Genomic DNA, 18,709 nt, shown 5'->3' on the forward strand with positions numbered 1-18,709 from the left:
TGGCTCTGTATAGTGTACTTTTCTCTATAGGGTAATGTTGGTTCTGTTACATCTGTATAGTGTGCTCCTCTCTATAGGGTAATGTTGGCTCTGTATAGTGTACTTTTCTCTATAGGGTAATGTTGGTTCTGTTACATCTGTATAGTGTACTCCTCTCTATAGGGTAATGTTGGTTCTGTTACATCTGTATAGTGTACTCCTCTCTATAGGGGGTAATGTTGGCTCTGTTACATCTGTATAGTATACTCCTCTCTATAGGGTAATGTTGGCTCTGTTACATCTGTATAGTGTACTCCTCTCTATAGGGATAATGTTGGCTCTGTTACATCTGTATAGTGTGCTCCTCTCTATAGGGGTAATGTTGGTTCTGTTACATCTGTATAGTGTGCTCCTCTCTATAGGGGGTAATGTTGGTTCTGTTACATCTATATAGTGTGCTCCTCTCTATAGGGGGTAATGTTGGCTCTGTTACATCTGTATAGTGTGCTCCTCTCTATAGGGGGTAATGTTGGTTCTGTTACATCTATATAGTGTGCTCCTCTCTATAGGGGGTAATGTTGGCTCTGTTACATCTGTATAGTGTACTCCTCTCTATAGGGTAATGTTGGTTCTGTTACATCTGTATAGTGTGCTCCTCTCTATAGGGTAATGTTGGCTCTGTTACATCTGTATAGTGTGCTCCTCTCTATAGGGGGTAATGTTGGCTCTGTTACATCTGTATAGTGTACTCCTCTCTATAGGGTAATGTTGGCTCTGTTACATCTGTATAGTGTGCTCCTCTCTATAGGGGTAATGTTGGCTCTGTTATATCTGTATAGTGTGCTCCTCTCTATAGGGGTAATGTTGGCTCTGTTACATCTGTATAGTGTGCTCCTCTCTATAGGGGTAATGTTGGCTCTGTTACATCTGTATAGTGTACTCCTCTCTCTAGGGGTAATGTTGGTTCTGTTAGAGCCAACATTACCCCCTATAGAGAGGAGCACACTATACAGATGTAACAGAGCCGACATTACCCTATAGAGAGGAGTACACTATACAGATGTAACAGAGCCAACATTACCCTATAGAAAGGAGCACACTATACAGATGTAACAGAGCCAACATTACCTCTATAGAGAGGAGCACACTATACAGATGTAACAGAACCAACATTACCCCTATAGAGAGGAGCACACTATACAGATGTAACAGAGCCAACATTACCCCCTATAGAGAGGAGTACACTATACAGATGTAACAGAGCCAACATTACCCTATAGAAAGGAGCACACTATACAGATGTAACAGAGCCAACATTACCCCTATAGAGAGGAGCATACTATACAGATGTAACAGAGCCAACATTACCCTATAGAGAGGAGCACACTATACAGATGTAACAGAGCCAACATTACCTCTATAGAGAGGAGCACACTATACAGATGTAACAGAACCAACATTACCCTATAGAGAGGAGCACACTATACAGATGTAACAGAGCCAACATTACCCTATAGAGAGGAGCACACTATACAGATGTAACAGAGCCAACATTACCCCTATAGAGGAGTACACTATACAGATGTAACAGAGCCAACATTACCCTATAGAGAGGAGTACACTATACAGATGTAACAGAGCCAACATTACCCTATAGAGAGGAGCACACTATACAGATGTAACAGAGCCAACATTACCCTATAGAGAGGAGTACACTATACAGATGTAACAGAGCCAACATTACCCCTATAGAGAGGAGCACACTATACAGATGTAACAGAGCCAACATTACCCTATAGAGAGGAGCACACTATACAGATGTAACAGAGCCAACATTACCCTATAGAGAGGAGCACACTATACAGATGTAACAGAGCCAACATTACCCTATAGAGAGGAGCACACTATACAGATGTAACAGAGCCAACATTACCCTATAGAGATGAGCACACTATACAGATGTAACAGAGCCAACATTACCCTATAGAGAGGAGCACACTATACAGATGTAACAGAGCCAACATTACCTCTATAGAGAGGAGCACACTAAACAGATGTAACAGAGCCAACATTACCCCTATAGAGAGGAGTACACTATACAGATGTAACAGAGCCAACATTACCCTATAGAGAGGAGCACACTATACAGATGTAACCAAGCCAACATTACCCCTATAGAGAGGAGCACACTATAGGGTAATGTTGGCTCTGTTACATCTGTATAGTGTACTCCTCTCTATAGGGTAATGTTGGCTCTGTTACATCTGTATAGTGTGCTCCTCTCTCTAGGGTAATGTTGGCTCTGTTACATCTGTATAGTGTGCTCCTCTCTATAGGGTAATGTTGGCTCTGTTACATCTGTATAGTGTGCTCCTCTCTCTAGGGTAATGTTGGCTCTGTTACATCTGTATAGTGTGCTCCTCTCTATAGGGTAATGTTGGCTCTGTTACATCTGTATAGTGTGCTCCTCTCTATAGGGTAATGTTGGCTCTGTTACATCTGTATAGTGTGCTCCTCTCTATAGGGTAATGTTGGCTCTGTATAGTGTACTCCTCTCTATAGGGTAATGTTGGTTCTGTTACATCTGTATAGTGTGCTCCTCTCTATAGGGGGTAATGTTGGCTCTGTTACATCTGTATAGTGTGCTCCTCTCTATAGGGTAATGTTGGTTCTGTTACATCTGTATAGTGTGCTCCTCTATATAGGGTAATGTTGGTTCTGTTACATCTGTATAGTGTACTCCTCTCTATAGGGGGTAATGTTGGCTCTGTTACATCTGTATAGTATACTCCTCTCTATAGGGATAATGTTGGCTCTGTTACATCTGTATAGTGTGCTCCTCTCTATAGGGTAATGTTGGCTCTGTTACATCTGTATATTGTGCTCCTCTCTATAGGGGTAATGTTGGTTCTGTTACATCTGTATAGTGTGCTCCTCTCTATAGGGTAATGTTGGCTCTGTTACATCTGTATAGTGTGCTCCTCTCTATAGGGGGTAATGTTGGCTCTGTTACATCTGTATAGTGTGCTCCTCTCTATAGGGTAATGTTGGCTCTGTTACATCTGTATAGTGTGCTCCTCTCTATAGAGGTAATGTTGGTTCTGTTACATCTATATAGTGTACTCCTCTCTATAGGGGGTAATGTTGGTTCTGTTACATCTGTATAGTGTACTCCTCTCTATAGAGGTAATGTTGGTTCTGTTACATCTGTATAGTGTGCTCCTCTCTATAGGGGGTAATGTTGGTTCTGTTACATCTGTATAGTGTGCTCCTTTCTATAGGGGGTAATGTTGGTTCTGTTACATCTATATAGTGTACTCCTCTCTATAGGATAATGTTGGCTCTGTTACATCTGTATAGTGTGCTCCTCTCTATAGGGGGTAATGTTGGCTCTGTTACATCTGTATAGTGTACTCCTCTCTATAGGGGGTAATGTTGGTTCTGTTACATCTGTATAGTGTACTCCTCTCTATAGGGGGTAATGTTGGTTCTGTTACATCTATATAGTGTGCTCCTCTCTATAGAGGTAATGTTGGCTCTGTTACATCTGTATAGTGTGCTCCTCTCTATAGGGTAATGTTGGCTCTGTTACATCTGTATAGTGTGCTCCTCTCTATAGGGTAATGTTGGCTCTGTTACATCTGTATAGTGTACTCCTCTCTATAGGGGGTAATGTTGGCTCTGTTACATCTGTATAGTGTGCTCCTCTCTATAGGGGGTAATGTTGGTTCTGTTACATCTATATAGTGTGCTCCTCTCTATAGGGGGTAATGTTGGCTCTGTTACATCTGTATAGTGTGCTCCTCTCTATAGAGGTAATGTTGGCTCTGTTACATCTGTATAGTGTACTCCTCTCTATAGGGTAATGTTGGCTCTGTTACATCTGTATAGTGTGCTCCTCTCTATAGGGTAATGTTGACTCTGTTACATCTGTATAGTGTGCTCCTCTCTATAGGGTAATGTTGGCTCTGTTACATCTGTATAGTGTGCTCCTCTCTATAGGGTAATGTTGGCTCTGTTACATCTGTATAGTGTGCTCCTCTCTATAGGGGGTAATGTTGGCTCTGTTACATCTGTATAGTGTGCTCCTCTCTATAGGGGTAATGTTGGTTCTGTTACATCTGTATAGTGTACTCCTCCTCTCTATAGGGGTAATGTTGGTTCTGTTACATCTGTATAGTGTGCTCCTCTCTATAGGGGTAATGTTGGCTTGGTTACATCTGTATAGTGTGCTCCTCTCTATAGGGTAATGTTGGCTCTGTTACATCTGTATAGTGTGCTCCTCTCTATAGGGTAATGTTGGCTCTGTTACATCTGTATAGTGTACTCCTCTCTATAGGGTAATGTTGGTTCTGTTACATCTGTATAGTGTGCTCCTCTCTATAGGGTAATGTTGGCTCTGTTACATCTGTATAGTGTGCTCCTCTCTATAGGGGGTAATGTTGGTTCTGTTACATCTATATAGTGTGCTCCTCTCTATAGGGATAATGTTGGCTCTGTTACATCTGTATAGTATACTCCTCTCTATAGGATAATGTTGGTTCTGTTACATCTGTATAGTGTGCTCCTCTCTATAGGGGGTAATGTTGGCTCTGTTACATCTGTATAGTGTGCTCCTCTCTATAGGGGTAATGTTGGCTCTGTTACATCTGTATAGTGTGCTCCTCTCTATAGGGTAATGTTGGCTCTGTTACATCTGTATAGTGTGCTCCTCTCTATATAGGGGTAATGTTGGCTCTGTTACATCTGTATAGTGTGCTCCTCTCTATAGGGTAATGTTGGCTCTGTTACATCTGTATAGTGTGCTCCTCTCTATAGGGGTAATGTTGGCTCTGTTACATCTGTATAGTGTGCTCCTCTCTATAGGGTAATGTTGGCTCTGTTACATCTGTATAGTGTACTCCTCTCTATAGGGGTAATGTTGGCTCTGTTACATCTGTATAGTGTGCTCCTCTCTATAGGGTAATGTTGGCTCTGTTACATCTGTATAGTGTACTCCTCTCTATAGGGGGTAATGTTGGCTCTGTTACATCTGTATATTGTGCTCCTCTCTATAGGGGTAATGTTGGCTCTGTTACATCTGTATAGTGTGCTCCTCTCTATAGGGGGTAATGTTGGCTCTGTTACATCTGTATAGTGTGCTCCTCTCTATAGGGTAATGTTGGCTCTGTTACATCTGTATAGTGTGCTCCTCTCTATAGAGGTAATGTTGGTTCTGTTACATCTATATAGTGTACTCCTCTCTATAGGGGGTAATGTTGGTTCTGTTACATCTGTATAGTGTGCTCCTCTCTATAGGGTAATGTTGGCTCTGTTACATCTGTATAGTGTGCTCCTCTCTATAGGGTAATGTTGGTTCTGTTACATCTGTATAGTGTACTCCTCTCTATAGGGGTAATGTTGGCTCTGTTACATCTGTATAGTGTGCTCCTCTCTATAGGGGTAATGTTGGCTCTGTTACATCTGTATAGTGTGCTCCTCTCTATAGGGGTAATGTTGGCTCTGTTACATCTGTATAGTGTGCTCCTCTCTATAGGGGTAATGTTGGCTCTGTTACATCTGTATAGTGTACTCCTCTCTATAGGGGTAATGTTGGTTCTGTTACATCTGTATAGTGTGCTCCTCTCTATAGGGTAATGTTGGTTCTGTATAGTGTGCTCCTCTCTATAGGGTAATGTTGGTTCTGTTACATCTGTATAGTGTACTCCTCTCTATAGGGGTAATGTTGGTTCTGTTACATCTGTATAGTGTGCTCCTCTCTATAGGGTAATGTTGGTTCTGTATAGTGTGATCCTCTCTATAGGGTAATGTTGGCTCTGTTACATCTGTATAGTGTACTCCTCTCTATAGGGGGTAATGTTGGCTCTGTTACATCTGTATAGTGTACTCCTCTCTATAGGGGTAATGTTGGTTCTGTTACATCTGTATAGTGTGCTCCTCTCTATAGGGGTAATGTTGGCTCTGTTACATCTGTATAGTGTACTCCTCTCTATAGGGTAATGTTGGCTCTGTTACATCTGTATAGTGTACTCCTCTCTATAGGGTAATGTTGGCTCTGTTACATCTGTATAGTGTGCTCCTCTCTATAGGGTAATGTTGGCTCTGTTACATCTGTATAGTGTGCTCCTCTCTATAGGGTAATGTTGGCTCTGTTACATCTGTATAGTGTGCTCCTCTCTATAGGGGTAATGTTGGCTCTGTTACATCTGTATAGTGTGCTCCTCTCTATAGGGTAATGTTGGCTCTGTTACATCTGTATAGTGTGCTCCTCTCTATAGGGTAATGTTGGCTCTGTTACATCTGTATAGTATACTCCTCTCTATAGGGTAATGTTGGCTCTGTTACATCTGTATAGTGTACTCCTCTCTATAGGGTAATGTTGGCTCTGTTACATCTGTATAGTGTGCTCCTCTCTATAGGGGGTAATGTTGGCTCTGTTACATCTGTATAGTGTGCTCCTCTCTATAGGGTAATGTTGGTTCTGTTACATCTGTATAGTGTGCTCCTCTCTATAGGGGTAATGTTGGCTCTGTTACATCTGTATAGTGTGCTCCTCTCTATAGGGTAATGTTGGTTCTGTTACATCTATATAGTGTGCTCCTCTCTATAGGGGGTAATGTTGGCTCTGTTACATCTGTATAGTGTGCTCCTCTCTATAGGGTAATGTTGGCTCTGTTACATCTGTCTAGTGTGCTCCTCTCTATAGGGGGTAATGTTGGCTCTGTTACATCTGTATAGTGTGCTCCTCTCTATAGGGGGTAATGTTGGCTCTGTTACATCTGTATAGTGTGCTCCTCTCTATAGGGTAATGTTGACTCTGTTACATCTGTATAGTGTGCTCCTCTCTATAGGGTCATGTTGGCTCTGTTACATCTGTATAGTGTGCTCCTCTCTATAGGGGTAATGTTGGCTCTGTTACATCTGTATTGTGTGCTCCTCTCTATAGGGGTAATGTTGGCTCTGTTACATCTGTATAGTGTACTCCTCTCTATAGGGTAATGTTGGCTCTGTTACATCTGTATAGTGTGCTCCTCTCTATAGGGGGTAATGTTGGTTCTGTTACATCTGTATAGTGTACTCCTCTCTATAGGGGGTAATGTTGGCTCTGTTACATCTGTATAGTGTACTCCTCTCTATAGGGGGTAATGTTGGCTCTGTTACATCTGTATAGTGTACTCCTCTCTATAGGATAATGTTGGCTCTGTTACATCTGTATAGTGTACTCCTCTCTATAGGGTAATGTTGGCTCTGTTACATCTGTATAGTGTACTCCTCTCTATAGGGTAATGTTGGCTCTGTTACATCTGTATAGTGTACTCCTCTCTATAGGGGGTAATGTTGGTTCTGTTACATCTGTATAATGTGCTCCTCTCTATAGGGTAATGTTGGCTCTGTTACATCTGTATAGTGTGCTCCTCTCTCTATAGGGTAATGTTGGCTCTGTTACATCTGTATAGTGTACTCCTCTCTATAGGATAATGTTGGCTCTGTTACATCTGTATAGTGTGCTCCTCTCTATAGGGGTAATGTTGGCTCTGTTACATCTGTATAGTGTGCTCCTCTCTATAGGGTAATGTTGGCTCTGTTACATCTGTATAGTGTGCTCCTCTCTATAGGGGGTAATGTTGGCTCTGTTACATCTGTATAGTGTGCTCCTCTCTATAGGGGTAATGTTGGTTCTGTTACATCTGTATAGTGTACTCCTCTCTATAGGGGTAATGTTGGCTCTGTTACATCTGTATAGTGTGCTCCTCTCTATAGGGGTAATGTTGGTTCTGTTACATCTGTATAGTGTGCTCCTCTCTATAGGGGTAATGTTGGCTCTGTTACATCTGTATAGTGTGCTCCTCTCTATAGGGTAATGTTGGCTCTGTTACATCTGTATAGTGTGCTCCTCTCTATAGGGGTAATGTTGTCTCTGTTACATCTGTATAGTGTTCTCCTCTCTATAGGGTAATGTTGGCTCTGTTACATCTGTATAGTGTGCTCCTCTCTATAGGGTAATGTTGGCTCTGTTACATCTGTATAGTGTACTCCTCTCTATAGGGTAATGTTGGCTCTGTTACATCTGTATAGTGTGCTCCTCTCTATAGGGGGTAATGTTGGCTCTGTTACATCTGTATAGTGTGCTCCTCTCTATAGGGGTAATGCTGGCTCTGTTACATCTGTATAGTGTGCTCCTCTCTATAGGGGTAATGTTGGCTCTGTTACATCTGTATAGTGTACTCCTCTCTATAGGGTAATGTTGGCTCTGTTACATCTGTATAGTGTACTCCTCTCTATAGGGTAATGTTGGCTCTGTTAAATCTGTATAGTGTGCTCCTCTCTATAGGGGGTAATGTTGGCTCTGTTACATCTGTATAGTGTACTCCTCTCTATAGGATAATGTTGGCTCTGTTACATCTGTATAGTGTGCTCCTCTCTATAGGGGTAATGTTGGCTCTGTTACATCTGTATAGTGTACTCCTCTCTATAGGGTAATGTTGGCTCTGTTACATCTGTATAGTGTACTCCTCTCTATAGGGTAATGTTGGCTCTGTTACATCTGTATAGTGTACTCCTCTCTATAGGGGGTAATGTTGGTTCTGTTACATCTGTATAATGTGCTCCTCTCTATAGGGTAATGTTGGCTCTGTTACATCTGTATAGTGTACTCCTCTCTATAGGGGTAATGTTGGCTCTGTTACATCTGTATAGTGTGCTCCTTTCTATAGGGTAATGTTGGCTCTGTTACATCTGTATAGTGTACTCCTCTCTATAGGGTAATGTTGGTTCTGTTACATCTGTATAGTGTACTCCTCTCTATAGGGTAATGTTGGCTCTGTTACATCTGTATAGTGTGCTCCTCTCTATAGGGGGTAATGTTGGCTCTGTTACATCTGTATAGTGTACTCCTCTCTATAGGGTAATGTTGGCTCTGTTACATCTGTATAGTGTGCTCCTCTCTATAGGGTAATGTTGGCTCTGTTACATCTGTATAGTGTGCTCCTCTCTATAGGGTAATGTTGGCTCTGTTACATCTGTATAGTGTGCTCCTCTCTATAGGGTAATGTTGGCTCTGTTACATCTGTATAGTGTACTCCTCTCTATAGGGTAATGTTGGCTCTGTTACATCTGTATAGTGTGCTCCTCTCTATAGGGTAATGTTGGCTCTGTTACATCTGTATAGTGTGCTCCTCTCTATAGGGTAATGTTGGCTCTGTTACATCTGTATAGTGTGCTCCTCTCTATAGGGATAATGTTGGCTCTGTTACATCTGTATAGTGTGCTCCTCTCTATAGGGGGTAATGTTGGCTCTGTTACATCTGTATAGTGTGCTCCTCTCTATAGGGGGTAATGTTGGCTCTGTTACATCTGTATAGTGTACTCCTCTGTATAGGGTAATGTTGGCTCTGTTACATCTGTATAGTGTACTCCTCTCTATAGGGGTAATGTTGGCTCTGTTACATCTGTATAGTGTGCTCCTCTCTATAGGGTAATGTTGGCTCTGTTACATCTGTATAGTGTGCTCCTCTCTATAGGGTAATGTTGGCTCTGTTACATCTGTATAGTGTACTCCTCTCTATAGGGTAATGTTGGCTCTGTTACATCTGTATAGTGTGCTCCTCTCTATAGGGTAATGTTGGCTCTGTTACATCTGTATAGTGTACTCCTCTCTATAGGGGTAATGTTCGCTCTGTTACATCTGTATAGTGTGCTCCTCTCTATAGGGGTAATGTTCGCTCTGTTACATCTGTATAGTGTGCTCCTCTCTATAGGGGGTAATGTTGGTTCTGTTACATCTGTATAGTGTGCTCCTCTCTATAGGGTAATGTTGGCTCTGTTACATCTGTATAGTGTACTCCTCTCTATAGGGTAATGTTGGCTCTGTTACATCTGTATAGTGTGCTCCTCTCTATAGGGTAATGTTGGCTCTGTTACATCTGTATAGTGTGCTCCTCTCTATAGGGTAATGTTGGCTCTGTTACATCTGTATAGTGTACTCCTCTCTATAGGGTAATGTTGGCTCTGTTACATCTGTATAGTGTGCTCCTCTCTATAGGGGGTAACGTTGGCTCTGTTACATCTGTATAGTGTACTCCTCTCTATAGGGTAATGTTGGTTCTGTTACATCTGTATAGTGTGCTCCTCTCTATAGGGGTAATGTTGGCTCTGTTACATCTGTATAGTGTGCTCCTCTCTATAGGGTAATGTTGGCTCTGTTACATCTGTATAGTGTACTCCTCTCTATAGGGGGTAATGTTGGCTCTGTTACATCTGTATAGTGTACTCCTCTCTATAGGGTAATGTTGGCTCTGTTACATCTGTATAGTATACTCCTCTCTATAGGGTAATGTTGGCTCTGTTACATCTGTATAGTGTGCTCCTCTCTCTATAGGGGGTAATGTTGGCTCTGTTACATCTATATAGTGTGCTCCTCTCTATAGGGTAATGTTGGTTCTGTTACATCTGTATAGTGTACTCCTCTCTATAGGGGTAATGTTGGCTCTGTTACATCTGTATAGTGTGCTCCTCTCTATAGGGGGTAACGTTGGCTCTGTTACATCTGTATAGTGTACTCCTCTCTATAGGGTAATGTTGTCTCTGTTACATCTGTATAGTGTGCTCCTCTCTATAGGGGTAATGTTGGCTCTGTTACATCTGTATAGTGTGCTCCTCTCTATAGGGTAATGTTGGCTCTGTTACATCTGTATAGTGTGCTCCTCTCTATAGGGTAATGTTGGCTCTGTTACATCTGTATAGTGTGCTCCTCTCTATAGGGTAATGTTGGCTCTGTTACATCTGTATAGTGTACTCCTCTCTATAGGGTAATGTTGGCTCTGTTACATCTGTATAGTGTGCTCCTCTCTATAGGGTAATGTTGGTTCTGTTACATCTGTATAGTGTACTCCTCTCTATAGGGTAATGTTGGCTCTGTTACATCTGTATAGTGTGCTCCTCTCTATAGGGTAATGTTGGTTCTGTTACATCTGTATAGTGTGCTCCTCTCTATAGGGTAATGTTGGCTCTGTTACATCTGTATAGTGTGCTCCTCTCTATAGGGATAATGTTGGTTCTGTTACATCTGTATAGTATACTCCTCTCTATAGGGGTAATGTTGGCTCTGTTACATCTGTATAGTGTACTCCTCTCTATAGGGTAATGTTCGCTCTGTTACATCTGTATAGTGTGCTCCTCTCTATAGGGATAATGTTGGCTCTGTTACATCTGTATAGTGTACTCCTCTCTATAGGGTAATGTTCGCTCTGTTACATCTGTATAGTGTACTCCTCTCTATAGGGTAATGTTGGCTCTGTTACATCTGTATAGTGTGCTCCTCTCTATAGGGGTAATGTTGGCTCTGTTACATCTGTATAGTGTACTCCTCTCTATAGGGTAATGTTCGCTCTGTTACATCTGTATAGTGTACTCCTCTCTATAGGGTAATGTTGGCTCTGTTACATCTGTATAGTGTGCTCCTCTCTATAGGGTAATGTTGGCTCTGTTACATCTGTATAGTGTACTCCTCTCTATAGAGGTAATGTTGGCTCTGTTACATCTGTATAGTGTGCTCCTCTCTATAGGGATAATGTTGGCTCTGTTACATCTGTATAGTGTGCTCCTCTCTATAGGGGGTAATGTTGGCTCTGTTACATCTGTATAGTGTGCTCCTCTCTATAGGGTAATGTTGGCTCTGTTACATCTGTATAGTGTACTCCTCTCTATAGGGTAATGTTGGCTCTGTTACATCTGTATAGTGTACTCCTCTCTATAGGGTAATGTTGGCTCTGTTACATCTGTATAGTGTGCTCCTCTCTATAGGGTAATGTTGGCTCTGTTACATCTGTATAGTGTACTCCTCTCTATAGAGGTAATGTTGGCTCTGTTACATCTGTATAGTGTGCTCCTCTCTATAGGGATAATGTTGGCTCTGTTACATCTGTATAGTGTGCTCCTCTCTATAGGGGGTAATGTTGGCTCTGTTACATCTATATAGTGTACTCCTCTCTATAACAGATGCTGTGTCTTCTCAGGGTTTTGTGGTCGGGGATCTTTGTGCTTTACTGTCAAGAGCCGGACACATTTCCTGCACCAGAATCCTCCGTTCCTGGTTAGTACACCTCTCTGCTTGTCTTTGTAGTTCTCCTCCTCTAGTTGTGGTCATGTTCTGCTTGTGTTTGTAGTTCTCCTCCTCTAGTTGTGGTCATGTTCTGCTTGTCTTTGTAGTTCTCCTCTAGTTGTGGTCATGCTCTGCTTGTCTTTGTAGTTCTCTTCTAGTTGGGGTCATGCTCTGCTTGTCTTTGTAGTTCTCTTCTAGTTGTGGTCATGCTCTGCTTGTCTTTGTAGTTCTCCTCCTCTAGTTGTGGTCATGCTCTGCTTGTCTTTGTAGTTCTCCTCCTCTAGTTGTGGTCATGCTCTGCTTGTCTTTGTAGTTCTCCTCCTCTAGTTGTGGTCATGCTCTGCTTGTCTTTGTAGTTCTCTTCTAGTTGTGGTCATGCTCTGCTTGTCTTTGTAGTTCTCCTCTAGTTGTGGCCATGCTCTGCTTGTCTTTGTAGTTCTCTTCTAGTTGTGGTCATGCTCTGCTTGTCTTTGTAGTTCTCTTCTAGTTGTGGTCATGCTCTGCTTGTCTTTGTAGTTCTCCTCTAGTTGTGGCCATGCTCTGCTTGTCTTTGTAGTTCTCTTCTAGTTGTGGTCATGCTCTGCTTGTCTTTGTAGTTCTCTTCTAGTTGTGGTCATGCTCTGCTTGTCTTTGTAGTTCTCTTCTAGTTGTGGCCATGCTCTGCTTGTCTTTGTAGTTCTCCTCTAGTTGTGGTCATGCTCTGCTTGTCTTTGTAGTTCTCCTCTAGTTGTGGTCATGCTCTGCTTGTCTTTGTAGTTCTCTTCTAGTTGTGGTCATGTTCTGCTTGTCTTTGTAGTTCTCCTCTAGTTGTGGTCATGCTCTGCTTGTCTTTGTAGTTCTCCTCTAGTTGTGGTCATGCTCTGCTTGTCTTTGTAGTTCTCCTCTAGTTGTGGTCATGCTCTGCTTGTCTTTGTAGTTCTCCTCTAGTTGTGGTCATGCTCTGCTTGTCTTTGTAGTTCTCCTCTAGTTGTGGTCATGTTCTGCTTGTCTTTATAGTTCTCTTCTAGTTGTGGTCATGCTCTGCTTGTCTTTGTAGTTCTCCTCCTCTAGTTGTGGTCATGCTCTGCTTGTCTTTGTAGTTCTCCTCCTCTAGTTGTGGTCATGTTCTGCTTGTCTTTGTAGTTCTCCTCTAGTTGTGGTCATGCTCTGCTTGTCTTTGTAGTTCTCCTCTAGTTGTGGTCATGCTCTGCTTGTCTTTGTAGTTCTCCTCTAGTTGTGGTCATGCTCTGCTTGTCTTTGTAGTTCTCCTCTAGTTGTGGTCATGCTCTGCTTGTCTTTGTAGTTCTCTTCTAGTTGTGGTCATGCTCTGCTTGTCTTTGTAGTTCTCTTCTAGTTGTGGTCATGCTCTGCTTGTCTTTGTAGTTCTCCTCCTCTAGTTGTGGTCATGCTCTGCTTGTCTTTGTAGTTCTCCTAGTTGTGGTCATGCTCTGCTTGTCTTTGTAGTTCTCCTCTAGTTGTGGTCATGCTCTGCTTGTCTTTGTAGTTCTTCTCTTCTAGTTGTGGTCATGCTCTGCTTGTCTTTGTAGTTCTCCTCCTCTAGTTGTGGTCATGCTCTGCTTGTCTTTGTAGTTCTCCTCCTCTAGTTGTGGTCATGCTCTGCTTGTCTTTGTAGTTCTCCTCCTCTAGTTGTGGTCATGCTCTGCTTGTCTTTGTAGTTCTCCTCCTCTAGTTGTGGTCATGCTCTGCTTGTCTTTGTAGTTCTCCTCCTCTAGTTGTGGTCATGCTCTGCTTGTCTTTGTAGTTCTCCTCCTCTAGTTGTGGTCATGCTCTGCTTGTCTTTGTAGTTCTCCTCCTCTAGTTGTGGTCATGCTCTGCTTGTCTTTGTAGTTCTCCTCTAGTTGTGGTCATGCTCTGCTTGTCTTTGTAGTTCTCCTCCTCTAGTTGTGGTCATGCTCTGCTTGTCTTTGTAGTTCTCTTCTAGTTGTGGTCATGCTCTGCTTGTCTTTGTAGTTCTCCTCTAGTTGTGGTCATGCTCTGCTTGTCTTTGTAGTTCTCCTCTAGTTGTGGTCATGCTCTGCTTGTCTTTGTAGTTCTCCTCTAGTTGTGGTCATGCTCTGCTTGTCTTTGTAGTTCTCCTCTAGTTGTGGTCATGCTCTGCTTGTCTTTGTAGTTCTCCTCTAGTTGTGGTCATGCTCTGCTTGTCTTTGTAGTTCTCCTCTAGTTGTGGTCATGCTCTGCTTGTCTTTGTAGTTCTCCTAGTTGTGGTCATGCTCTGCTTGTCTTTGTAGTTCTCCTCCTCTAGTTGTGGTCATGCTCTGCTTGTCTTTGTAGTTCTCCTCCTCTAGTTGTGGTCATGCTCTGCTTGTCTTTGTAGTTCTCCTCCTCTAGTTGTGGTCATGCTCTGCTTGTCTTTGTAGTTCTCCTCCTCTAGTTGTGGTCATGCTCTGCTTGTCTTTGTAGTTCTCCTCCTCTAGTTGTGGTCATGCTCTGCTTGTCTTTGTAGTTCTCCTCCTCTAGTTGTGGTCATGCTCTGCTTGTCTTTGTAGTTCTCTTCTAGTTGTGGTCATGCTCTGCTTGTCTTTGTAGTTCTTCTCTAGTTGTGGTCATGCTCTGCTTGTCTTTGTAGTTCTCCTCTAGTTGTGGTCATGCTCTGCTTGTCTTTGTAGTTCTCCTCTAGTTGTGGTCATGCTCTGCTTGTCTTTGTAGTTCTCCTCTAGTTGTGGTCATGCTCTGCTTGTCTTTGTAGTTCTCCTCTAGTTGTGGTCATGCTCTGCTTGTCTTTGTAGTTCTCCTCTAGTTGTGGTCATGCTCTGCTTGTCTTTGTAGTTCTCCTCTAGTTGTGGTCATGCTCTGCTTGTCTTTGTAGTTCTCCTCCTCTAGTTGTGGTCATGCTCTGCTTGTCTTTGTAGTTCTCTTCTAGTTGTGGTCATGCTCTGCTTGTCTTTGTAGTTCTCTTCTAGTTGTGGTCATGCTCTGCTTGTCTTTGTAGTTCTCCTCTAGTTGTGGCCATGCTCTGCTTGTCTTTGTAGTTCTCCTCTAGTTGTGGCCATGCTCTGCTTGTCTTTGTAGTTCTCTTCTAGTTGTGGTCATGCTCTGCTTGTCTTTGTAGTTCTCCTCTAGTTGTGGTCATGCTCTGCTTGTCTTTGTAGTTCTCCTCTAGTTGTGGTCATGCTCTGCTTGTCTTTGTAGTTCTCCTCTAGTTGTGGTCATGCTCTGCTTGTCTTTGTAGTTCTTCTCCTCTAGTTGTGGTCATGCTCTGCTTGTCTTTGTAGTTCTTCTCCTCTAGTTGTGGTCATGCTCTGCTTGTCTTTGTAGTTCTCCTTCGGAGGAGGATGAGGAGGGCCTCTTGGCTGCTGGTTTCCTGGTCACAGCTGAGGATTTGGATTGTGCTCTTGCTGAGTTGCAGGAGGCTCATTCTGAAGCCATTGGGGCCCCTAAGGTGAGTCCTGGGACCTGTCCTGATGCAGTCACATGGGGGAGTCGTATGTCAGTCACTTAGAAACACAAGTCCTCCAGTGCTCACCGCACCGCAGGCTTTGACCTATCAACAGAGCGAGTCGGGGGAAGTGTGCGCTTAGCGTGACGGAGACTCATTAAAGGGGTCCTCCGGCTTTCGCGGAGGTCCCGTCACGCCCCTCCCATAGATTTGAATGGAGAGGGCATGGCTGTGACGTCACGAGGGGGGGGGCATGGTTGTGACTGAGGCAGCGCCTGATGCAGAATGACATCTTATCCCTTATCGTTTGGATAGGGGATAAGATGTATAAGGCTGGAGTACCCCTTTAATTAAGTGTATGATACTATTATTCCTTTTGTATATTTATATCCTCCGGACCCCAATACTTCTATTTATATCCTCCGGGCCCCCCAATACTTCTATTTATATCCTCCGGCCCCCCCCAATACTTCTATTTATATCCTCTGGACCCCAATACTTCTATTTATATCCTCCGGACCCCCAATACTTCTATTTATATCCTCCGGACCCCAATACTTCTATTTATATCCTCCGGACCCCAATACTTCTATTTATATCCTCCGGCCCCCCCAATACTTCTATTTATATCCTCTGCCCCCCAATACTTCTATTTATATCCTCTGCCCCCCAATACTTCTATTTATATCCTCTGGACCCCCAATACTTCTATTTATATCCTCTGCCCCAAATACTCCTATTTATATCCTCCGGACCCCCAATACTTCTATTTATATCCTCTGCCCCAAATACTTCTATTTATATCCTCTGCCCCCCAATACTTTATATCCTCTTTCCCCCCCCCCCCCCCCCCCAATATTTCTGTTTAGATCCCCTGCCCCCCAATACTTCTATTTATATCCTCTGGACCCCAATACTTCTATTTATATCCTCTGGACCCCAATACTTCTATTTATATCCTCTGAACCCCAATACTTTATATCCTCTGGACCCCATATATCCTCTGGACCTCAATACTTCTATTTATATCCTCTTCCCCCCCCCCCCCAATATTTCTGTTTAGATCCTCTGGACCTCAATACTTCTATTTATATCCTCTGCCCCCCAATAATTTATATCCTCTTCCCCCCCCCCCCAATACTTCTATTTATATCCTCTGGACCTCAATACTTCTATTTATATTCTCTTGCCCCCCAATACTTCTATTTATATCCTCTGGACCCCAATACTTCTATTTATATCCTCTGGACCTCAATACTTCTATTTATATCCTCTTGCCCCCCAATACTTCTATTTATATCCTCTGGACCCCAATACTTCTATTTATATCCTCTGGACCTCAATACTTCTATTTATATCCTCTGCCCCCCAATACTTTGTGTTCGGGGTCTCAATGTGTACTGTACCTACTTAAAGCTAACCTGATAAACTAGCTAACGGACGGTCTGAGTTGTGCCATGTACTGTCGCGTGTAGGTATATCTGAATAAAATAGAGGGCAAAACTGCAAAATTGGAAACAAAATCACTTAATTAACAAACGACATTACAAAACCAAGGACTGGAAAGACATTTCGGCCTTGGGATTGGGTATGTAGCGCATGTGCGCGCTGGATTTCCAGCGGCCTAACTTGCGGATAATGTGAGCTGAGGATGCTGCCCCGATACGAAGGGAGTGACCAGAGATGGTTGACGGGTCACCGCCTACACCTCTCACTAAAGCACGTATGTGTTTGATGAATTGAGCCGTAGTGAGGGCGGCCCCTTGGAACAATAACGGCTGCGACATACTGGCTTGGTGACGAGTGGTTAAGAGATCACGTAAAACGCGAACCGGGCACCACCTATGTGTGGTAGGAAAGTATCGTACGGTAATCACTTGCCCAGGTAGGGATGTCTTGGTAGAGCTTAGTTCCAACTTGTAATGGTCAGCACTCCATATTAATTGGCCCAGCGTCAAACAAGAACTACTGACTGTCTTACAAGTAAATTCCCCAGGTCTGAGGAAACCGTAGTAACCCAGAAATAAGGCCGCCTTCAGACACAGGCTATCTAACAAGCCAAATGGTGATATGTCCAGAGCATCAGCTAATTGTCTAAACAATTCAGCCGCCGGAGGATAACGGGAAGAGGTCTTTGCTCCTTCACTCCTGAGAACACCCCTAAGTGCAGCCTTGATAGCATGTGACGTGAATAAAGAGGCTAAGTGGGGGGGTGCTAGCGTGATGTGGTGCTGAACCCCAGCAAGATAAGACCTGATTGTGTTGTGAGCAAGGTGCAAAGAAGAGTGGCAAAAACCAATGAAACAAAGTAGGAAAGTGCTAGTTGTTACAAAACGTGGTGTAAGTGTTCCAGGCTGTGCTATACACCTTCTGAGTGTTAGGGGACAATGATTTGCTAATGAGATGGTTAGCGGCCTCCATGTAAACTCTTAGTCCAGGATCAGTTCTTGTAGTACGGGCACTGTGGACCCCTGAAGGTCTGCCTCTGGCATGATCTGGAAAAAGAGTTGAAAATTAAGACGTTATAAGGCATCCGCAGCAGTGTTCCTAACCCCTTGAATGTGTGCACTGGTGAACCGGAAGTGATGCTGTCGACAGCCAAACTAATCTCCTGGCTAAAGACATTATCATGGCAGACTTAGATCTGCCCTTTCCTAGAATGTCTACTGTGGCCGCGTTGTCTGGAATAAACATCACCGTCTTCCTGTGCCACAAATGACCCCACACTTTGGCTGCAGCTACAATTGGGTAAAGTTCGAACAAAGCTGAGCTGGCGGAGAAGCCAGGTGAATGGAGTACCTCCACTGGCCGCTCTGCCTCTAACAATTTATCTCCCCAAATTGAGGCAAAGCCAATGGAGGACGAGGCGTCCGAAAATATTACAGGTGAGTGGTTATCAATTCCTGGGACAAAAAATGCCCTGCCATTCCAATCCCTAAGAAATTACTCCTACATGATAAAATCTGCCCTGGCATGCTGATCTAAAACAGCCACATCGTTTTGACCAGGGACCGAAGTCATGAGAACCAACAGCCTGGAGACGAAAGACCTTCCTTGTGGCATTGTGCGCATGGCAAAATTCAGCATACCAAGGAGAGATTGCAGCTCGACCTTTGTGACCATGGGAGACACTAGGGTGTTGTGAATGACCTTCCTGATGCGTGCCAACTTATCAGCCCGCAACCTGGCCTCCATTGCTTGCGTGTCTAATTCTATGCCAAGAAACGTGAGAGACTTGCTTGGACCTTCAACTT

General features: G+C 43.3%; 1 protein-coding gene across 1 annotated transcript in view; it reads left to right on the top strand.

Moving 5' to 3' along the window:
* The window catches only part of LOC130303252 (peroxisomal ATPase PEX6-like), an 87,110-nt gene extending 68,886 nt beyond the window's left edge, over nt 1–18,224 (top strand). Inside the window, exons 9-11 of the mRNA XM_056551770.1 lie at nt 11,994–12,070; nt 15,335–15,458; nt 18,114–18,224. Coding sequence (XP_056407745.1) covers nt 11,994–12,070; nt 15,335–15,458; nt 18,114–18,224 — 312 coding nt within the window. The remainder of the gene's footprint in view (nt 1–11,993; nt 12,071–15,334; nt 15,459–18,113) is intronic.
* The last annotated feature ends 485 nt before the right edge of the window (nt 18,225–18,709 follow it).

This window comes from Hyla sarda, unplaced genomic scaffold (genome assembly GCF_029499605.1).
Source record: "Hyla sarda isolate aHylSar1 unplaced genomic scaffold, aHylSar1.hap1 scaffold_1204, whole genome shotgun sequence".
Classification (NCBI taxonomy): Eukaryota; Metazoa; Chordata; class Amphibia; order Anura; family Hylidae; genus Hyla; species Hyla sarda.